General features: G+C 43.7%; 1 protein-coding gene across 1 annotated transcript in view; it reads left to right on the forward strand.

The window, feature by feature from the left end:
* The first annotated feature begins 14106 nt into the window (after positions 1-14106).
* The window catches only part of LOC127326081 (uncharacterized), a 62207-nt gene continuing 51594 nt past the window's right edge, over positions 14107-24719 (forward strand). The window contains exons 1-2 of the mRNA XM_071822253.1: positions 14107-16327; positions 16957-17356. Of these exons, the coding sequence (XP_071678354.1) occupies positions 14107-16327; positions 16957-17356 (2621 nt within the window). The remainder of the gene's footprint in view (positions 16328-16956; positions 17357-24719) is intronic.

The following is a 24719-nucleotide window of genomic DNA, read 5'->3' on the forward strand; positions in this document are numbered from 1 at the left end:
TCTTTTTAGCATTATCAGCGAGATTAACATCCAAATAACAATTTTTCAATGGTGGCAAGTCAAGCATATCATAGACTTTCTTAGGCATAACAGAAATACTTGCACCAAGATCACATAAAGCATTACAATCAAAATCATTGACCCTCATTTTAATGATGGGTTCCCAACCATCCTCTAGCTTTCTAGGAATAGAAGTTTCAAGTTTTAGTTTCTCTTCTCTAGCTTTTATGAGAGCATTTGTAATATGTTTTGTGAAAGCCAAGTTTACAGCGCTAGCGTTGGGACTCTTAGCAAGTTTTTGTAAGAACTTTATAACTTCAGAGATGTGGCAATCATCAAAATCTAAATCATTATGAGCTACAACAATGGGATCATCATCCCCAAGGTTGGAAAAAATTTCAGCAGTTTTATCACACGTAGTTTCAGCAGTTTTAGCAATTTCAGGAAATTTTGTACGCTTTGCACTAGGAGTAGAAACATTGCCAACACCAATTATGTTACCATTAATAGTAGGAGGTGCAGCAACATATGAAGAATCAATATTACTTGTGGTGGTAATAGTCCAAACTTTAGCTACATTTTTCTCTTTAGCTAGTTTTTCATTTTCTTCTCTATCCCACCTAGCACGCAATTCAGCCATTAATCTTATATTCTCATTAATTCTAACTTGGATGGCATTTGCTGTAGTAACAATTTTATTTTCAATATCCCTATTAGGCATAACTTTCGATTTCAAAAGATCAACATCAGAGGCAAGACTATCAACCTTAGAAGCGAGAATATCAATTTTATTGAGTTTTTCCTCAACAGATTTGTTAAAGGCAGTTTGTGTACTAATAAATTCTTTAAGCATAGCTTCAAGTCCAGGGGGTGTGTTCCTATTATTATTGTAAGAATTCCCATAAGAATTAGCATAACCGTTACCATTATTATAAGGATATGGCCTATAGTTATTACTAGAATTGTTCCGATAAGCATTGTTGTTGAAGTTATTATTTTTAATGAAGTTTACATCAACATGTTCTTCTTGTGCAACCAATGAAGCTAATGGAACATTATTAGGATCAATATTAGTCCTATCATTCACAAGCATAGACATAATAGCATCAATCTTATCACTCAAGGAAGAGGTTTCTTCGACAGAATTTACCTTCTTACCTTGTGGAGCTCTTTCCGTGTGCCATTCAGAGTAATTGATCATCATATTATCAAGAAGCTTTGTTGCTTCACCAAGAGTGATGGACATAAAGGTACCTCCAGCAGCTGAATCCAATAGGTTCCGCGAAGAAAAATTCAGTCCTGCATAAAAGGTTTGGATGATCATCCAAGTAGTCAGTCCATGGGTTGGGCAATTTTTAACCAAAGATTTCATTCTTTCCCAAGCTTGAGCAACATGTTCACTATCCAATTGTTTAAAATTCATTATGCTACTTCTCAAAGATATAATTTTAGCAGGGGGATAATATCTACCAATAAAAGCATCCTTGCATTTAGTCCATGAATCAATACTATTCTTAGGCAGAGATAGCAACCAATCTTTAGCTCTTCCTCATAATGAGAAAGGAAACAATTTCAATTTAATAATATCACCATCTACATCTTTATATTTTTGCATTTCACATAGTTCAACAAAATTATTAAGATGGGCAGCAGCATCGTCAGAACTAACACCAGAAAATTGCTCTCGCATAACAAGATTCAGTAAAGCAGGTTTAATTTCAAAGAATTCTGCTGTAGTAGCAGGTGGAGCAATAGGTGTGCATAAGAAATCATTATTATTTGTGGTTGTGAAGTCACACAACATAGTATTTTCAGGGGTGGCCATTTTAGCAGTAGTAAATAAAGCAAACTAGATAAAGTAAATGCAAGTAACTAATTTTTTTTTTGTGTTTTTGATATAGCAAACAAGATAACAAATAAAGTAAAACTAGCAACTAATTTTTTTGTATTTTGATTTAGTGCAGCAAACAAAGTAGTAAATAAAACTAAGCAAGACAAAAACAAAGTAAAGAGATTGGGATGTGGAGACTCCCCTTGCAGCGTGTCTTGATCTCCCCGGCAACGGCGCCAGAAATTTGCTTGATGCGTGCAGTTGACACGTCCGTTGGGAACCCCAAGAGGAAGGTGTGATGCGCACAGCGGCAAGTTTCCCTCAGTAAGAAACCAAGGTTTAATCGAACCAGTAGGAGTCAAGAAGCACGTTGAAGGTTGATGGCGGCGGGATGTAGTGCGGCGCAACACCAGAGATTCCGGCGCCAACGTGGAACCTGCACAACACAACCAAAGTACTTTGCCCCAACGAAACAGTGAGGTTGTCAATCTCACCGGCTTGCTGTAACAAAGGATTAGATGTATAGTGTGGATGATGATTGTTTGCAGAAAACAGTAGAACAATATTGCAGTAGATTGTATTTCAGTATAGAGAATTGGACCGGGGTCCACAGTTCACTAGAGGTGTCTCTCCCATAAGATAAACAGCATGTTGGGTGAACAAATTACAGTTGGGCAATTGACAAATAAAGAGGGCATGACCATGCACATACATATTATGATGAGTATTGTGAGATTTAATTGGGCATTACGACAAAGTACATAGACCGCTATCCAGCATGCATCTATGCCTAAAAAGTCCACCTTCAGGTTATCATCCGAACCCCCTCCAGTATTAAGTTGCTAACAACAGACAATTGCATTAAGTATTGCGCGTAATGTAATCAATAACTACATCCTCGAACATAGCTCCAATGTTTTATCCCTAGTGGCAACAGCACATCCATAATCTTAGAGATTTTTGTCACTTCCCCAGATTCACGGAGACATGAACCCACTATCGAGCATAAATACTCCCTCTTGGAGTTACAAGCATCTACTTGGCCAGAGCATCTACTAGTAACGGAGAGCATGCAAGATCATAAACAACACATAGACATAAATTGATAATCAACATAACATAGTATTCTCTATTCATCGGATCCCAACAAACGCAACATATAGAATTACAGATAGATGATCTTGATCATGTTAGGCAGCTCACAAGACCCGACAATTAAGCACAATGAGGAGAAGACAACCATCTAGCTACTGCTATGGACCCATAGTCCAGGGGTGAACTACTCACTCATCACTCCGGAGGCGACCATGGCGGCGTAGAGTCCTCCGGGAGATGATTCCCCTCTCCGGCAGGGTGCCGGAGGCGATCTCCTGAATCCCCCGAGATGGGATTGGCGGCGGCGGCGTCTCTGGAAGGTTTTCCGTATCGTGGCTCTCGGTACTGGGGGTTTCGCGACGGAGGCTTTAAGTAGGCGGAAGGGCAGGTCAGGGGGCCACACGAGGGCCCCACACCACAGGTCAGCGCGGCCAAGGGCCAGGCCGCGCCGCCCTAGGGTGTGGCCGCCTCGTGGCCCCACTTCGTCTCCTCTTCGGTCTTCTGGAAGCTTCGTGGCAAAATAGGACCCTGGGCGTTGATTTCGTCCAATTCCGAGAATATTTCGTTACTAGGATTTCTGAAACCAAAAACAGCAGAAAACAGCAACTGGCTCTTCGGCATCTTGTTAATAGGTTAGTTCCAGAAAATGCACGAATATGACATAAAGTGTGCATAAAACATGTAGATATCATCAATAATGTGGCATGGAACATAAGAAATTATCGATACGTCAGAGACGTATCAGTACTTCAAGACAAGCATCAATAAGTCTTGCATAAGAGTTAACTCATAAAGCAATAATTCATAGTAGAGGTATTGAAGCAACACAAAGGAAGATTAAGTTTCAGCGGTTGCTCTCAACTTGTAACATGTATATCTCATGGATAATTGTCAATGCAAAGTAATATAACAAGTGCAATATGCAAGTATGTAGGAATTAATGCACAGTTCACACAGGTGTTTGCTTCTTGAGATGGAGAGAAATAGGTGAACTGACTCAACAATAAAAACAAAAGAAAGGCCCTTCGCAGAGGGAAGCATTGATTGCTATATTTGTGCTAGAGCTTTGATTTTGAACACAAGAAACAATTTTGTCAACGGTAGTAATAAAGCATATGTGTTATGTAAATTATATCCTACAAGTTGCAAGCCTCATGCATAGTATACTAATAGTGCCCGCACCTTGTCCTAATTAGCTTGGATTACCGGGATTATCGCAATGCACATGTTTTAACCAAGTGTCACAAAGGGGTACCTCTATGCACTTTGTACAAAGGTCTAAGGAGAAAGCTCGCATTGGATTTCTCGCTTTTGATTATTCTCAACTTAGACATCCATACCGGGACAACATAGACAACAGATAATGGACTCCTCTTTAATGCATAAGCATGTAGCAACAGTTAATTTTCTCATATGAGATTGAGGATATATGTCCAAAACTGAAACTTCCACCATGATTCATGGCTTTAGTTAGCGGCCCAATGTTCTTCTCTAACAATATGCATGCTCTAACCATTAAATGAGTGGTAAATCGCCCTTACTTCAGACAAGACGGACATGCATAGCAACTCACATGATATTAAACAAAGAGTAGTTGATGGCGTCCCCAGGAACATGGTTATCGCACAACAAGCAACTTAATAAGAGATAAAGTGCATAAGTACATATTCAATACCACAATAGTTTTAAGCTATTTGTCCCATGAGCTATATATTGTAAAGGTAGAGGATAGAAATTTAAAGGTAGCACTCAAGCAATTTACTTTGGAATGGCGGAGAAATACCATGTAGTAGGTAGGTATGGTGGACACAAATGGCATAGTGGTTGGCTCAAGGATTTTGGATGCATGAAAAGTATTCCCTCTCGATACAAGGCTTAGGCTAGCAAGGTTATTTGAGACAAACACAAGGATGAACCGGTGCAGCAAAACTCACATAAAAGACATATTGTAAACATTATAAGACTCTACACCGTCTTCCTTGTTGTTCAAACCCTTACTAGAAAATATCTAGACTCTAGAGAAACCACTCATGCAAACCAAATTTTAACAAGCTCTATGTATTTCTTCACTAATAGGTGCAAAGTATATGATGCAAGAGCTTAAATATGAGCACAACAATTGCCAAGTATCAAGTTATTCAAGACATCATACCAATTACTACATGTAGCATTTTCCGTTTCCAACCATATAACAATTAACGAAGCAGTTTCAACCTTCGCCATGAAAATTAAGAGCTAAGAACACATGTGTTCATATGAACCAGCGGAGCGTGTCTCTCTCCCACACAATGAATGCTAGGATCCATTTTATTAAAAAAAACAAAAATGAAAACAAAAGCACACAGACGCTCCAAGTAAAGTACATAAGATGTGACCGAATAAAAATATAGTTTCAAGAGAAGGAACCTGATAATTTGTCGATGAAGAAGGGGATGCCTTGGGCATCCCCAAGCTTAGATTCTTGAGTCTTCTTGAAATATGCAGGGATGAACCACCGGGCATCCCCAAGCTTAGACTTTTCACTCTTCTTGATCGTAGTATATCATCCTCCTCTCTTGACCCTGGAAAACTTCCTCCACACCAAACTCAAAACAACTCATTAGAGGGTTAGTGCATAATCAAAATTCACATGTTCAGAGGTGACACAATCATTCTTAACACTTCTGGACATTGCCCAAAGCTACTAGAAGTCAATGGAACAAAGAAATCCATTCAACATAGCAAAAGAAGCAATGCGAAATAAAAGGCAGAATCTGTCAAAACAGAACAGTCCGTAAAGACAAATTTTATTGAGGCACCAGACTTGCTCAAATGAAAATTCTCAAATTGAATGAAAGTTGCGTACATATCTGAGGATCACTCACGTAAATTGGCATAATTTTCTGAGTTACCTACAGAGAATTAGGCCCAGATTCGTGACAGCAAGAAATCTGTTTCTGCGCAGTAATCCAAATCTAGTATGAACCTTACTATCAAAGACTTTACTTGGCACAACAATGCAACAAATCTAAGATAAGGAGAGGTTGCTACAGTAGTAACAACTTCCAAGACACAAATATAAAACAAAGTACTGTAGCAAAATAAACACATGGGTTATCTCCCAAGAAGTTCTTTCTTTTTAGCCATTAAGATGGGCTCAGCAATTTTAATGATGCACTTGCAAGAAATATTATTTGAAGCAAAAGAGAGCATCAAGAGGAAAATTCAAAACAAATTTGAGCCTAACATGCTTCCTATGAAAAGGAATCTTGTGAATAAACAAATTCATGAAGAGCAAAGTAACAAGCATAGGAAGATAGAACAAGTGTAGCTTCAAAAATTTCAGCACATAGAGAGGTGTTTTAGTAACATGAAAATTTATACAACCATATTTTCCTCTCTCATAATAACTTTCAGTAGTAACATGAGCAAACTCAATAATATAACTATCACATAAAGCATTCTTATCATGAGTCTCATGCATAAAATTATTACTCTCCACATAAGCATAATCAATTTTATTAGTTGTAGTGGGAGCAAATTCAACAAAGTAGCTATCATCAAATATAGGAGGAATATTGTAATCATAATCAAATTTACTCTCCATAGTAGGCGGCAACAAAAGACTACTATCATTATAATCATCATAAATAGGAGGCAAAGTATCATCAAAGTAAATTTCCTCCTCAATGCTTGGGGGACTAAAAATATCATGCTCACCACAACCAGCTTCCCCAAGCTTAGAATTTTCCATATCATTAGCAACAATGGTATTCAAAGTGTTCATACTAATATGTTCCATGGGTTTTTTAATTTTCGGATCAAACCATCCATGTCTTAACTCAGGAAAAAGAATAAGAAGCTCATTGTTGTCCATTATGCCTAACTAGTGTAAACAAGAAACAAAAAGATGCAATTGCAGGATCTAAAGGAAATAGCTTCGAGCACACACACAATGGCGCCAGAAAAGTACTGTTACCTGGAACCGGAGTATGAGTGCCTTTTACCTTTCCTCCCCGGCAACGGCGCCAGAAAAGTGCTTAATGTCTACGGGAGCTTCTATTCTTGTAGACAGTGTTGGGCCTCCAAGAGCAGAGGTTTGTAGAACAGCAGCAAGTTTCCCTTAAGTGGATCACCCAAGGTTTATCGATCTCAGGGAGGAAGAGGTCAAAGATATCCCTCTCAAGCAACCCTGCAACCACAAAGCAAGAAGTCTCTTGTGTCCCCAACACACCTAATAGGTGCACTAGTTCGGCGAAGAGATAGTGAAATACAGGTGGTATGAATAAATATGAGGAGTAGCAACAACACCAGAAAAGTGCTTTGCTGTCCAGGACTGGCGTGTGGTTGATGGTGGTAATATTGCAGTAAGTAGAGATGCAGTAGAACAGTAAACAAGCAGCGATAGCAGTATTTGCGAACAAGGCCTAGGGATTATACTTTCACTAGTGGACACTCTCAACATTGATCACATAACAGAATAGATAAATGCTAGACTCTACACCCTCTTGTTTGATGATGAACACCACTAATTGCGTAGGATTACACGAACCCACATTGCCGGAGTTAACAAGCTCCACAATATTCAATGTTCATATTTAAATAACCTTAGAGTGCATGATAGATCAACATAACCAAATAGATCACATCAATACCATCATAGTAATAGTTAACTTCATAATCTACAAGAGATCACAATCATAAACTACGCCAAGTACTACATGATGCACACACTGCCACCTTTACACCATGCAGGAGGAATAGAGTACTTTAATAACATCACTAGAGTAGCACATAGATGAATAGTGATACAAAACTCATATGAATCTCAATCATGTAAGGCAGCTCATGAGATCATTGTATTGAAGTACATAGGAGAGAGATTAACCACATAGCTACCGGTACAGCCCCGAGCCTCGATGGAGAACTACTCCCTCCTCATGGGAGACAGCAGCGGTGATGAAGATGGCGGTGGCGTCGATGGAGAAGCCTTCCGGGGGCACTTCCCCGTCCCGGCGGCGTGCCGGAACAGAGACTCCTGTCCCCCAGATCTTGGCTTCGCGATGGCGGCGGCTCTGGAAGGTTTCTCGTACCGTGGCTTTTCCGTGTCGATGTTTTAGGTCAGGGACCTTTTTATAGGCGAAGAGGCGGAGTCGGAGGGGCGACGAGGCGATGACACAATAGGGGGGCGCGGCCCAGGCCCAGGCCGCGCCACCCTGTCATCTGGGGCCCCTGTGCCCCCCCCCTCTGGCGGCTCTCGGGTGTTCTGGATGCTTCCGGGGATTCTAAGATGCTGGGCGTTGATTTCATCCAATTCCGAGAATATTTCCTTACTAGGATTTCTGAAACCAAAAATAGCAGAAAACAGGAACTGGCACTTCGGCATCTCGTCAATAGGTTAGTTCCGGAAAACGCATAAATATGACATAAAGTATGCATAAAACATGTAGATATCATCAATAATGTGGCATGGAACATAAGAAATTATCGATACGTCGGAGATGTATCACGTATATCCCGCAACCCTGCCGCCAGAACCTCGCCCTCTCGCGCGCGTATCAGGCCGTCCCCCACCTCGTACCCTTGCTTCCTGGCACCGCCTGGACCTCGCCTATCTCGTGCTGACGTCGCCGACCCACTTCCCTCACCGGAGCCACCGCTATGCTGTCGATCTGCCAGCTCCGCCACGGCCACCCTTCACCCTATAAAAGGAGGAGCTCCCGCACCGCATTCTTCACACCAACTAGTTCGCCTCACCTCTCTGATCCTCCTCGACCACCTCTCTCACTCAATTACTCACCAGAGCTGCCCAATTGATCGCCGGAGCCCGCGGAGGAGCTGAGATCGCCGCCGACAAATTCGAGCACCATCGGCGATGCCACCGGTACCAGGCGACTCCCCTTCGTCGACAACGTCGCCAAGCACCAGCGCCGCCCTTCGCCGGAGCTCCACTTGGCCGCCGACCCCCTACCTCCGCCGCTCCAGCACGCTCCTCCCCCCGACGGAGACGACGAACCCCAACCATAGGATCCCCCTCTAATCCTACGGCTCGCGATCAAGCTTACCGTTTCGGTGAGTGTGGCTCACTGACGGGTGGGTCCTGCTGTCAGCAGGCCTGCAGCGTTAGCTGGGCTGGCCCTTCTGGCGTTTAAACCTTTCGGCCCGTTTATTTCCCGCCAAGCCCATTAGCCCCTTTTCTATTTAAATTGATTCAGAGAAATTTAAATACTGGTCCTATCTTAGAAATTAAATAGTTTCAAATCTGCCCAACCAAATTAGATGACTTTTATGTTGTTGGAAAGCTAGAGAAAAGATCTATCCAACCCCACTGGTCCCACTTCAAAATCTTATGTAGAATTCATGTGACATAAATAACAAGGCAGGGACTTTTGTGATTTCAAATAAATCTTAAAAATCAACGAATTTTAATTTTGAAGTAATTCCAATTGCTATAATTCACAATTCACTTACACTAATTGTTTCTGCAATAAAATGGTGTGGTCACTTTGTATGATAATGTCCTAGTTTAATTAATGGACAATATGGCTAGATTATTTAGGTGATATTGTCCAAAACTATTATGCAAATTATATGAAGTGCTGCACTTCATTTAAATCTTGTCCCAAATACTTTCATATGAAGTATTGACCCCTGGTCAAATACTCTCAAATGAAATGCTTGGTGATTTTAAATCATAATAGGCATTAATAAATGGAATGAGGTACTCTACCTCATTTAAATCAATTCCTCAAATGATGATGAATGGTTGACTTATGTCAACATGATTTCATGTATAATTGTTTGAGGAAATTAAATCTTAAGAAGATTCAATGAGAGGAAATTATTTCTCAAGAACTATATGGAAACTATCATTTACATATGTAAGGAGAGAAATTATTTCTCTAACACTAAGTAAGAAACCCTAGACTAATTTTAAGTAGCAATGCTAAGTGATGATGCTAGATCATTTGGAGTGAGCCATTAAGGCTAATTAAGGCTACTTAAGTATTGTTTGGTGATTGTATCCTCGTATTCGTGTATAGACGCTAGTACCGGAGAATACCAGGAAGAGGAAGGATTCTACCCAGAAGAAGAAGAGAACTTTGACCAACTCAACAACCAAGGCAAGCTATACTCTTGCAAGCTAGACTATTGCAAGTTATAGTGTTGCAAGCTAATATTCTTGCAAAGTGCAAAGCCCCTTTTGGGGCAAGGCACCATTAGTCTTACCTTTTCTTACCATAATCCTACCCCATGTTTTTACCATACAAGTTTTACTTGTTGATTTTCAAGAGTTAATTTTATAGTTAACTTTGGTCAAAGTGAAAGAAGTATACTAGAGTAGTTAATTTAGTCTCAAGCTAGCCAAACAATATTAGCACCCCTCATGATTAGTGCTAGCGCTAAATACTAAAACTTGACTACTCTAGATGGGAACATGTGACTTTGAAATGAAATTTTGAAACCTTGGAATGATGAATCATTTCATTGAATGAATTTGGAAGGTGAATGTGAACAAGAGAAGATGGTGATTTTTGATAAAAATGATATTGGTTTGAATGCGATACCTTTCCAATATTGAGTACCCCCACAATACCTGATTATGAGTAGGGATTAACTGGAAGTTTATGTATCTTAGTATGAGTTCCCTCTGAACACACGTCATAGAGGTTATGCCGAGGTTGCCTCCATTGTTGAGAAATGATGTGAATTGAGGTGAATTGTATGGCCAAGCCCTGTGCAGTTCCCAGGTTGACAGTTGGTCTTCACTGGGAGGCCAAGTGTAACATCCCAATTTTCAAAATTTCAAATGCATGCATTGCATTCATAAGCATCATGGCATCTCTACATTTTAGGAAAAACCCAAACACGAATCTGAAACGCAAAATGCTATAAGTGGTATTAAATAGCCATAGAGGCAAACCTACTATGTTTTGAAATTTTAAAAACTATTTTTAAACCAAAAATGGTTCCATGATGTGGTACATCTTCCAAGGTTTCTAACAATATTTTATTTGCATTTTTCTGAATAGTTATGGATGCTCAAATGTATTTTTAAATAAGAGAAGAGGAAAAAAAAGAAGAAAAAAAAAGGAAAGAGAGGCCGACCCAACTGGGCCAACCAAATGGCCCAGCCGGCCAAGCCCACCCTCGCGCCCCGGCCCTCCCTCTCCTCCTTTCCCCTGGGCCGAGCCAGGCCTGCCCCGCGCGCCCCCACCACGCGGTCGTCTCCAACCTCCAGCCGCCCCACGATCTCCCGCACGCACACACGCACACGGAGACCATCCCGGCCACCCCTCCTCTCCCACTCGCTCCACCTCTCCCCGCGCTCCCCCACTCGGCCGAGCCCGCCCCTATAAAGCCCCCGGCCTCCTCTCTCTTTTCCCCCTCTTCTCCCTCTCAGCCACGCCCCCAGTCTGCCCAGATTGCTCGCCGGAGCACCGCCAACCGCGCCGCCTCCATCCGCCCGCCACGGCCGCCTCAGCCCGAATCCCTCCAAGCCGCTGCCGCCACCCCACGCGTCACCTCAAGCTGCACGCTGTCCACGATTCTGCCAAGCGAGGAGACGCCAGGAACGTCATCGCCGGCCGCCGTCCAAGCCACCACCGGCGAGCACCTCGCCGCCGGCCACATCACCGCCTGCGTCAGCGCCACGCGTCGCCACGCGTGCGTAGAGTGAGGGCCACTGGGTATTTCCCTTTTCCCTCTTTTTCTTCTTTCCAATTCCAGCCAACAGATCTCAACCGTCTGTGTTAAGAAGATCTAACGGCTAATAGAGCAGATCCGCGTGAAGGGGTACCGACGAATCACGTCGCGCCACATCACTGCCTCTATATTAAATAGATTCCCTGTTAATTTCAAATAGACCGAAAAACCTAGAAACTTCGGAAAATCATATCTAGAGTTCCACATGTTAGAATCCGACAAATTTTATATCTATGGAATCAGTGAAATGTATACAATATTATAGACACATTGCATGTCACTGTAGCACAACTTTTGTTACTGTTTTTGCAGAACCATCTAAATGGCTTACACATACATATAAAATGTTTCACACGTCCAAATCATGCAAATAAATACTTTCTAGAATCAGTGGAACATGTAGATTATTACAAAATATTTGCATGGACCTTTTGGTCAAACTTTAATGTGCAGAAATTGCAGAACCGTAAAAATAAGCATGTAGACTTCACAAAATGAAATGAAATGCTTTAAATGCTTTCGGCAAATTAAAATGTGGTCCATGTCATCATGCATATAGTGACAACCAGAAAATAAATAATGGAGTGCACTTGTGTAAATCTCATATGCATCTCATGTCTATGTTTGTGCATTTGTGTTGTGCATTGTGTTTATGGTGCTATGTATGTATGCTTGTAGATTGTGACTGTGACAGCTGCAACCTTTGTGATTGTGAAGATTGCAACTCCTCCCGTTGAAAAAGGCAAGTGACACACACCAAAAGTCCCAGTTTTAATTCTTGCACCGTAGTGTTTTTATAGTAGACATGTCTAGGGTTTATGCTTATGCTTGCTAGTAAATCCTAGTAGTTTAGCTACACCACTCCTAGACTCCCTTAGCCGCCATTAAATTTAGTTGTTACCTGCTATGTCATGGAAAAAGGTTTTGATAGAGGTTAAGGAAAAAACAACTAAGTTTAATGAATTACCTGGGTGAATGGTGGAGTTATGGAGAGGGTGGCTGTATCAGGGGGCAAGACCCTGGTGCTAGTGCACACTTGCGGAAAGTCACCCAGGCTTAAAGAGATTGTAGACAAATCTTGCTCATTAGCTTTTCGTACAACCACATGCTACTATGGCTCTGGCTTGACAAAGTATGTTGTATGAACCCGGATCCTAGGGGCCAGGTGGTGGTAGAGGGATACTGTAGGTGGAACGGGGCCCTTAGGGAATGGTTCGGGTGATTGCACACAGAAGGTCTCGGCCACGGTCTGCACCTGTCCTTTGGGAAAAATGTGCATCGAGGTAGAAGGATTGACCTGGCCATGTGGGTAAAGTTGTACAACCTCTCGAGAGTGTAAAAATCTAAGTACTTAGCCGTGTCCCCGGTTATGGACAACTTGAGCGAACTGACAAGTCCTTGTTCGAAGATCTCCTCATCCCAATTTCTTAAATAAAAACTGGTGGGTGAACAAGGGTAGGATGGTACATTGGGGCTTTACCAATGTTACTATTAATTGGTACATTGGGGATTTACCAATGTTACTATTAATTAGATTGAAAGAAAATGTTTTGATAAACAATATTGAAAAATTGGCTTTACGCAAAATGAATCTGAGCTCTACCTGCCAGATGTGCACGTAGGTGTAGGATGCCTTTTGAGTCCACAAAAGTGTCCTTGCCAATACTATTCCAAATGTATTGATTCCTCCGGGCTGCAACGTTTGATGTTGCAGGTATCCCTAGTTGCTGAAGAAGATGTTAGGATCACGAGTCTTTGCCCAACATGTCTGCCTGTGGCATCCGTGAAGGAAGAGGACTCCATGCTATTTGCTTTCCGCTTGATGTTGAACTCTGATTTATGTTTATGCTAGCTCTTGAGCTATGCAAGTTGTATCGAACTATTTTATTTTCGCTGGATCTTAGGTTGTAATGAAGACCTTTGCTACTTGGTATTTCATCTTAAACTGTGTGTGCTAGCAGTTCGATCCAGGGACTAGCACTAAAGCACAGGGACTTGCACTTTATTTAAAGTGAGGTCACTACAGATGGTATCAGAGCACTGTGTTGCCCATAGGTTCGTGACCCTAGGTTTTGATTAGAAATAGGAAGACCTTAGGATGAAATTCCCTCTTATCTATCTAATCCTTTCTCTATTGAAAAGAAATGTTTGCAAATTGGTTTTCTTGTATTCTCACCTATTTCATCTTCAAAACAAATCTTCATCCTTTAGACGTCCAATCTTTGAAGACCTCAAGGAAGTGGAAGAGAAACTTGAAGCACCCAAGATGGAAATAGAGTAGACCACCACTTTCTCTCCTTTATCAGACCAACGATATCTTAAAAACGCATTGATCGTATCAAATTGTGGTATGACCATACTAGTTGTTAGTGTTTAAAAATATCTGCTTGCATGATTTTGAGGATTGTTTATTTGATTGTGTTGTGTGAGGGTAGGAAATTTTATTTCTCCTTAGCTCTAGTCTAATTCTATTCTTACCTCTCAAACCCCACAGCATGCCGCCCCGCCGAGAGCCCGAGGTGCCAGCCTATGTTCAGCAGATGATGGAGGCACAGGCCCAGCTGATGCAAGTAGTGACTCAGACCATAGCCCAGCTGAACAACAACCTGCAGAACAACAACAACAATCCACCACCCCCGCCACCGCCACCTCCGCCACAGCAGGACCGTCTGACCAGGTTCCTGAGGTTGAACCCTCCCACATCCTCCAATTCTCCTGAGCCAATCGTAGCTGATGACTGGCTGCGTACAATTAACAAGAAATTGGACACCATTCAAGCACATGGGGAAGAGAAGGTGCGATTCGCCGCACATCAGCTTGAAGGACCCGCAGCTGAATGGTGGGACAACTACCAGATCACCTACCCTGACATCGCAGCCATCACTTGGGATCAGTTTCAGAATGCCTTCCGCACTGCTCATGTTGCTTCTGGAGTCATTGCTCTGAAGAGGCGCGAGTTTCGCGACTTGCGCCAGGGATCTCGCTCCCTGTCTGACTATGCTGAGCTCTTCAACAAGTTGGCTCGTTATGCACCTGAAGATGTGAACACTGATAGGAAGAGGCAGGAGGAATTCATGAGAGGCCTCAATGATGAGATATCCATCCAGCTTTGTGCTTCTAGGTACGCCAATTACCAGGAGTTGTATGACAGCGCAGTGGCAGTTGAGTCCAAGCACAACAGTATGGAGAACCGGAAGAGAAAGCACGGATATGACAAGTATGGATCAGGACCAGCTCACAAGATGCGGTCATATGGAGAAGGTAGTGGAAGTTCTGGCCATCACAAGTATGGTGGCAATGATGGTGTAAGCAAGCACCACCACAATGGTCACAAGAATCACCACCACAACAACTCTTGGAAGAGTAATGGCAACCATCATGGAAATGGCAATGGACACAACAACGGCAATGGCCACGATAACAACAATGGTCATCGCTTTGTGAAGAAGGACCTCAGCCAGGTGGAGTGCTTCAAGTGCAGGAAGATAGGACACTTTGCAAATGACTGCCCTGAGAAGAAGGCTGAGGAAGCAAGGAAGGTTGTGGATGCAGGCAAGCCGAACCCGTTCCAGAAGGGGCATGCCAACCATGTCAATGTTGAGGAGATCTATGATGAGCCGGACGCAGTGATCGGTACGTTCATGCTCAATTGCTTTTCAGCACTTGTTCTATTTGATACTAGTGCATCGCATTCTTTCATATCAAGAGCATTTGTGGTTAAGAATAATCTTCCCACTGAAACAACGGGATGCCCTCTTAGAGTAAGCTCTCCAGGGGGAGAGATGTTAGTAACTGATGGATGTAGAAATTTCACCCTGCAAATTGGAAAACATAAGTTCCCAGCCAACTTAGTAGTCCTACCATCCCAAGGTCTAGATGTAATCCTGGGCATGGATTGGATGACCACTTATGGAGGTGTAATAGATTGTGCAAAGAGATCAATTACACTCACAACCCCAGAAATGAAGAGGATTCGTTTCAATTCAACCTTTGAGCTTAAAGGTAGTAAGGTCAACTCTCTTAAGGGGGTTAGCATGGAGACGGTGCACGTTGTGAGAGAATACCCGGACGTGTTCCCAGAAGAGTTGCCAGGAATGCCACCGGATAGAGAAGTTGAGTTTCTCATTGAACTATTGCCTGGAACTGGACCAATAGCCAAGAGACCATACAAGATGGATGTGGAGGAATTGAAGGAGTTGAAGAAGCAGCTTAAGGAACAGTTGGAAAAAGGTTTCATCCGACCTAGTTCATCGTCATGGGGAGCCCCTGTTTTGTTTGTGATGAAGAAAGATTCTAGCAAGAGATTGGTAATGGATTATCGATCACTCAATGAAGTCACTATCAAGAACAAGTACCCATTGCCCAATATCAACGACCTGTTTGACCAACTGAAGGGAGCAAAAGTATTTTCCAAAATCGATCTTCGATCGGGTTATTTCCAAATGAAGATCAGAGAGCAAGACATACCTAAGACCGCATTCACTACTAGATACGGTCTGTATGAGTATACAGTTATGCCATTTGGTCTAACCAATGCTCCGGCATATTTTATGGCCATGATGAACAAAGTGTTCATGGAATATTTGGATAAGTTTGTAGTAGTATTCATCGATGATATATTGATATACTCAAAGGATGAAGCCGAACATGAGAGGCACTGGCGCCTAATCATGGAGAAGCTTAGAGAGCACAAGTTGTATGCCAAGTTCAGCAAGTGTGAGTTCTGGTTGGATAGGGTTGGATTCCTTGGACATATAGTTTCAGCAGAAGGAGTCGCAGTCGATCCGAGTAAAGTAGCAGCTGTGACCGAGTGGGAATCACCCAAGAATGCAGGAGAGATCCGGAGTTTCCTAGGACTCGCTGGATACTCCCGGAGATTTATTGAGAATTTCTCCAAGATTGCAAAGCCCATGACAGAACTGTTGAAGAAGGAGAGGAAATTCATCTGGACTGATGAGTGTGAAGCTATTTTCAAGAGTTGAAGCAACGCCTCGTAAGTGCACCGGTTCTATGTTTGCCGGATATCAATAAGGATTTCCAGGTGTACTGCGACGCCTCTCGTCAAGGACTTGGAGGTGTTCTAATGCAAGATGGAAAAGTAGTGTGCTATGCTTCGCGGCAACTTAAGAAGCATGAGAGAAACTACCCAACCCATGACTTAGAGCTAGCATCTGTTGTTCATACCCTGAAAGTGTGGAGACACTACTTGATGGGAAAGCATTGTGATGTGTTCACAGACCATAAAAGTCTGAAGTACATATTCACTCAGAAGGAGCTGAACATGAGGCAAAGAAGATGGTTGGAGTTAATAAAAGATTATGATATGAATTTGCAATACCACCCAGGGAAGGCTAACGTTGTAGCCGATGCGCTGAACCGTAAGAGCTATGTAAATGGCCTCACCGCTGGAGAATTACCCGAGGAACTGTGTGCACAGTTTAAGGACCTCAGACTAGAGGTTGTGCCCAAAGGTTATTTGGCATCACTTGAAGTTCAGCCACCACTAATGGACAGAATTAGAGAAGCTCAAAAGTTAGACAAAGAAATAGAGGAGATTAAGGTCAATATGAGCGAAGGCAAAGCAAAAGGATTTCATGCAGATGAACAAGGAACCCTATGGTTTGAGAAGCGCATCTGTGTACCCCAGGACCCAGAGCTTAGGAAGTTGATTTTCCAGGAAGCCCATGATTCACCATACTCCATTCATCCGAGTAACACCAAGATGTACATGGATGTGAAGGAAAGGTTCTGGTGGAGTAATCTGAAGAGAGACATCGCTGAGTATATTGCACTGTGTGATGTTTGTAGTAGAGTCAAGGCAGAACATCAGAAACCCGCAGGATTGTTGCAACCACTACCTGTACCAGAATGGAAGTGGGAGAATATTGGCATGGATTTTATCACCGGATTGCCAAACACTAGATCGGGATATGATTCCATTTGGGTCGTAGTTGACCGTCTGACTAAAGTGGCTCACTTCATCCCAGTGAAGACCACATATACTAGCGCCAAATTAGCCAAGTTATACATGAACAAAATCATATGTTTGCATGGAGTACCTAAGAGCATTGTGTCAGAGGTACCAGGTTTACATCTCACTTTTGGCGTCGAATACATGAGTCATTGGGAACTAGACTTGAGTTCAGCACGGCGTTTCACCCACAGGTGTGGACAGACTGAAAGAGTGAATCAAATCTTGGAGGATATGTTAAGAGCATGTGCATTGGACTATGGATCAAGTTGGGATGAAAATCTTCCTTATGCAGAGTTTTCATATAACAATAGCCACCAAACTAGTATTGGTATGGCACCCTTTGAGGCATTGTATGGAAGGAAGTGCACCACCCCATTGCTATGGAGTGGCGTAGGAGAAAGAAGTCTGTTTGGCCCAGACCTGATCAGGGATGCCAAAGTGAAGGTCAGACTGATCAGAGATAGATTGAAAATAGCTCAGTCTAGATAGAAGAGCTACGCTGACTCAAAGCGTAGGGAAGTGACCTATGAGATAGGTGATAGAGCATACCTAAGAGTCTCACCCCTACGTGGTGTGAAGAGATTTGGAGTCAAGGGAAAGTTAGCACCCCGCTTTGTAGGACCATTCAAGATCCTGGCTCGCAAAGGTGAAGTAGCATATGAGTTGGAACTGCCAGAATCCCTAGCTGCAGTCCATAGTGTGTTCCATGTAAGCCAATTGAAGAAGTGTCACCCAGAAATGGCAGAGACCCTGTTGAAAGATACAGTGCCACTTGAGGAAGTTTAGTTGGAGAGTGATCTCACATATGAAGAGAAGCCGATCAAGATACTGGAGACAGCAGAAAGAGTGACCCGTACGAAGACGATCAAATTTTGCAAGGTCCAGTGGAACCACCACACAGAGGAAGAAGCTACATGGGAACGAGAAGATGACCTCCGTGAAGAGCACCCACACCTATTTGCTAGCCACTCCGATTCTCGAGGGCGAGAATCATCTTAAGGGGGGTAGGTTTGTAACATCCCAATTTTCAAAATTTCAAATGCATGCATTGCATTCATAAGCATCATGGCATCTCTACATTTTAGGAAAAACCCAAACACGAATCTGAAACGCAAAATGCTATAAGTGGTATTAAATAGCCATAGAGGCAAACCTACTATGTTTTGAAATTTTAAAAACTATTTTTAAACCAAAAATGGTTCCATGATGTGGTACATCTGCCAAGGTTTCTAACAATATTTTATTTGCATTTTCTGAATAGTTATGGATGCTCAAATGTATTTTTAAATAAGAGAAGAGGAAAAAAAAAGAAGAAAAAAAAGGAAAGAGAGGCCGACCCAACTGGGCCAACCAAATGGCCCAGCCGGCCAAGCCCACCCGTGCGCCCCGGCCCTCCCTCTCCTCCTTTCCCCTGGGCCGAGGCAGGCCAGGCCGCCCCCAGGCCTGCCCCGCGTGCCCCCACCACGCGGTCGTCTCCAACCTCCAGCCGCCCCACGATCTCCCGCACGCACACACGCACACGGAGACCGTCCCGGCCACCCCTCCTCTCCCACTCGCCCCACCTCTCCCCGCGCTCCCCCACTCGGCCGAGCCCGCCCCTATAAAGCCCCCGGCCTCATCTCTCTTTTCCCCCTCTTCTCCCTCTCAGCCACGCCCCCAGGCTGCCCAGATTGCTCGCCGGAGCGCCGCCAACCGCGCCGCCTCCATCCGCCCGCCACGGCCGCCTCGGCCCGAATCCCTCCAAGCCGCTGCCGCCACCCCACGCGTCACCTCAAGCCGCACGCCGTCCACGATTCTGCCAAGCGAGGAGACGCCAGGAATGTCGTCGCCGCCCGCCGTCCAAATCATGCAAATAAATACTTTCACACGTCCAAATCATGCAAATAAATACTTTCTGGAATCAGTGGAACATGTAGATTATTACAAAATATTTGCATGGACCTTTTGTCAAACTTTAATGTGCAGAAATTGCAGAACCGTAAAAATAAGCATGTAGACTTCACAAAATGAAATGAAATGCTTTAAATGCTTTCGGCAAATTAAAATGTGGTCCATGTCATCATGCATATAGTGACAACCAGAAAATAAATAATGGAGTGCACTTGTGTAAATCTCATATGCATCTCATGTCTATGTTTGTGCATTTGTGTTGTGCATTGTGTTTATGGTGCTATGTATGTATGCTTGTAGATTGCGACTGTGACAGCTGCAACCTTTGTGATTGTGAAGATTGCAACTCCTCCCGTTGAAAAAGGCAAGTGACACACACCAAAAGTCCCAGTTTTAATTCTTGCACCGTAGTGTTTTTATAGTAGACATGTCTAGGGTTTATGCTTATGCTTGCTAGTAAATCCTAGTAGTTTAGCTACACCACTCCTAGACTCCCTTAGCCGCCATTAAATTTAGTTGTTACCTGCTATGCCATGGAAAAAGGTTTTGATAGAGGTTAAGGAAAAATAACTAAGTTTAATGAATTACCTGGGTGAATGGTGGAGTTATGGAGAGGGTGGCTGTATCAGGGGGCAAGACCCTGGTGCTAGTGCACACTTGCGGAAAGTCACCCAGGCTTAAAGAGATTGTAGACAAACCTTGCTCATTAGCTTTTCGTACAACCACATGCTACTATGGCTCTGGCTTGACAAAGTATGTTGTATGAACCCGGATCCTAGGGGCCAGGTGGTGGTAGAGGGATACTGTAGGTGGAATGGGACCCTTAGGGAATGGTTCGGGTGATTGCACACGGAAGGTCTCGGCCACGGTCTGCACCTGTCCTTTGGGCAAAATGTGCATCGAGGTAGAAGGATTGACCTGGCCATGTGGGTAAAGTTGTACAACCTCTCGAGAGTGTAAAAATCTAAGTACTTAGCCGTGTCCCCGGTTATGGACAACTTGAGCGAACTGACAAGTCCTTGTTCGAAGATCTCCTCATCCCAATTTCTTAAATAAAAACTGGTGGGTGAACAAGGGTAGGATGGTACATTGGGGCTTTACCAATGTTACTATTAATTGGTACATTGGGGATTTACCAATGTTACTATTAATTAGATTGAAAGAAAATGTTTTGATAAACGATAGGGAAAAATTGGCTTTACGCAAAATGAATCTGAGCTCTACCTGCCAGATGTGCACGTAGGTGTAGGATGCCTTTTGAGTCCACAAAAGTGTCCTTGCCAATACTATTCCAAATGTATTGATTCCTCCGGGCTGCAACGTTTGATGTTGCAGGTATCCCTAGTTGCTGAAGAAGATGTTAGGATCACGAGTCTTTGCCCAACATGTCTGCCTGTGGCATCCGTGAAGGAAGAGGACTCCATGCTATTTGCTTTCCGCTTGATGTTGAACTCTGATTTATGTTTATGCTAGCTCTTGAGCTATGCAAGTTGTATCGAACTATTTTATTTTCGCTGGATCTTAGGTTGCAATGAAGACCTTTGCTACTTGGTATTTCATCTTAAACTGTGTGTGCTAGCAGTTCGATCCAGGGACTAGCACTAAAGCACAGGGACTTGCACTTTATTTAAAGTGAGGTCACTACACCAAGCTCATGGGGAGAGGTGCTCATACTAGGATTTATAAGTGAAAGGTTATGGTTGATGATCCGCGTACTGTGTTACGATGATTCGGGGTAATCCCGACGGATGAAATGAAATGTTGTGGAACAAGTGTGCAACCTCTGCAGAGTGTCAATCTATTTGAATAGCCGTGTCCACGGATACGGACAATTGGAAAGGCCATACAGTTTCCGATGTCAAATTCTTGAAAATGATGTTGAAATGAAATGGGTGAAATGACTTGTGAAGTGGTGAATTGAATTGAAATCACCACTTGAATTGTGGGAATGACACTAATGTTCCCACTTGAGTTAGTCTAGCACATGAATAAGTCTTTTCTCAAATACTTGTGAACTAAAATTGGCTTTATGCAAAATAAACTCGAGCTTAGCACCCCTTTACCAGAATTGTTAGCACTTACTGACGTGGGCATAACCCTTCGGGTACTCAACATTGCCATACCCGGTGCAAACTATGAAGCTGGACCAACACAAGGACTCGACAAGCTGGATCTGCACGTGCCTCAACTTGGACTACAAGGAAAGAAGACTCCAATATGAATCCTACTAGGACTCTTGTAAACCCTAACTTGGCTGATATATAAAGCCAGGCAGCAGCACCCCTTGGGACACACAATCAGAAACATAATCATAGAGGCGACACGCCTAGAAACCGCAACCCGCGGATTAGAACTAGACTAGATCCAACAACTCCGCCTATGGCGGCCCCCTGTACCCATATATTCATATACTGGATTGCTAGCAGGACGTAGCGATCCCGGAACTTCCGTCGTCGCCTTTCTCTAAAACCCAAGCCCCTCATGGTGGGCATTGCCGAGGAACCGCCTCGTCAATTGGCGCCGTCTGTGGGAAGCGCGACGCTGGATTTTGTCATCCGGACGGGATCTTTTGTCTTGAACAAACTCGGTCAGATCGTATCTGGCGGATCATCGACACGAAACAACGCCGAATCTAGTTTCGAGAAGAAGAAAAAAAGGAGTCAGATGCGCGCTTGGAATCAACTTGTTTCGAGCGTTTGTGAAAAAGATCAGCTCAGACCTGCAAGATTTGCCGCGGCGCTGCCTTCTGGAGTTCTGGTCGATGACTCAAGTCAAAAGCGCGTGCATCAAGCGAAGCTCTGCGCATATATTCCTCGGTTGGGTCAATCACAGTAAAAAGACGTCAAGCCGCATGGGATAAGGAATTGGTCTGCCAAAAGGTCACATCAATCAGCACCATATGGTTTGAGCTGATGAGTTAGCATACAACCGGGTGTCAGCCTTCAAGAAAAGGAAACGAGACAAGTACGGATTGTGTATCAATCAAAACTAGCACATGCTAAAGGATCAATCAAGCAAGCTAGTACATCAGGGTCAGTCGATCGGACAGAGAAAAAAAAGCGATACGTCAATGTGCTACAGACCATTGCGTACCTCTGCGAATTGTTCAGCCAAAGCTCAACCAATCATGGGAGGCTGCACGAACCCGTCATTACGGAGCCGACAACTTCGATCGTTCGGGAAAACTATCAGGTGCTATTTTTCTAATTACGTAAAATTTATTTCGCCAAATAGTTTTTGGCTCGTACTATTATTTGTGCACAGTTTTTATGCTGTAATATGACTGCAGATCGGAACAAGCTTCGACTGCTTCACCGCGCACAGTCGCCACACTCGGGAGCTCGCTTGATACATCGCGGACCCGATATATTCGGGTGCTCGCCCCGTCAACTGCTATGCTCGGACGACCGTGCCCGCCATCGCGCACTCTTCTAACTTGGGGGCTCGCCTGCCGCGGACCCGGCATTACGGACCCGATATATTCGGATGCTCACCCGCCTCGGATCGGCCATATCGACTGCATTGTCTTCATCGACCACGTTTGTCTGGCGCCCGCCGGCATGAATTATCTTGGATGGCGGGATTATTTCGGCTGCGCCCGCCGGCATGAATTATCTTGGATGGCGCAATTATCTCGGCTGCGCCCGCCGCGTGAATTATCTTGGATGGCGCAATTATTTCGGCTGCGCCCGCCGCACGGACTATCTTTGGCCGTGCAACTATTTCGACTGCGCCTGCAGAACTAAGTGTTCCCCTTTCTTTCGCCACACCCGATGATTGGGGAGGCGCCATTACATCGTTACCTCCAGTACTCTCGATTACTCGGTGGATTTATTTTCCCCGAATCAGTGGATTTATTTTCTCCATCATCTATGATTACTCGATGGACTTATCTTCTTCGGCTCTGGATATATCTTCTCCCGATGCACTCTCGGGTTGGTGGATTCATCATCTGGAATATTCAATGGATATCATCGTATTTAATATCGACCTAATCCGATCCCATCGGGAGCGCTGGAATTACTCGGGGGCTCCTGGAATATCTTCGAACTATTGCAGTTACTCCCATCGGGAGCGCCGGTTCGCTGGAATTTAACAAGATATGAAGACTATTACTCCCATCGGGAGCGCCGGTTCGCTGGAACCTAAGAAGATATGAAGACTATTACTCCCATCGGGAGCGCCGGTTCGCTGGAACCTAAGAAGATTTGAAGACTATTACTCCCATCGGGAGCGCCGGTTCGCTGGAACCTAAGAAGATATGAAGACTATTACTCCCATCGGGAGCGCCGGTTCGCTGGAACCTAAGAAGATATGAAGACTCAAGTTTTGAAGAATTGCAGTAATTCGGGACACCCGAACTGCATCGTCAGGAACCTTGTTCGTATATTACAACGAACCTCGGGGCTCACAGTCCCTTGAAGATTTGACTGTGCTCACAGTCCCCTGGAGATTTGACTGGGCTCACGGTCCCTTGAAGATTTGACTGTGCTCACAGTCCCCTAAAGATTCGACTGGGCTCACGGTCCCTTGAAGATTTGACTGTGCTCACAGTCCCCTGAAGATTCGACTGGGCTCACGGTCCCTTGAAGATTTGACTATGCTCACGGTCCCCTGAAGATTATTTCGAAGACCTTGCTCTTTTCCTTTGCTATAGATGCCTCAAAGAGTGCCGCAAATAGCAAGGATCATGAAGCAACGGGTACCTTGCTCTTTTCCTTTGCTATAGATGCCTCAAAGAGTGCCGTAGATAGCAAGGATCATGAAACAACGGGGACCTTGCTCTTTTCCTCTGCTACAGATGCCTCTACGAGCGCCGTAAATAGCAAGAGTCTGGAAATAAAGCAACCCACATTCGATATTTTACTTATGGAAATATCAAAGAACAACGGGCTCATCGGCAGAGTTAGTGCTCCCGATACATTTGGGAGCTGCTGTCAAGGACATACATCGGTTGAAAGCAAAGTTGCACATACAACAGGTTTAGCAAGACCTGCAACATGAGCTGATCACTCAAATAATTTGCTGACCAACGAATACACATACGTCTAAACGGGCAATTAAGATTTGCCCCTTCAAAATTTGCCAACGGCATTAACACGGTAAAAGTACATATACATGTATCTACCGAACAAAAGGTCTCGACTACGCAATCCAAACACTTGGATGAAGTAGCCAAAATACCTATTTCGACTTTAGTTTATTCATGGTTGCAAGCATCAGTGCCCGGACTCGGGGGCTACT

Source organism: Lolium perenne, chromosome 6 (assembly GCF_019359855.2).
Source record: "Lolium perenne isolate Kyuss_39 chromosome 6, Kyuss_2.0, whole genome shotgun sequence".
Classification (NCBI taxonomy): Eukaryota; Viridiplantae; Streptophyta; class Magnoliopsida; order Poales; family Poaceae; genus Lolium; species Lolium perenne.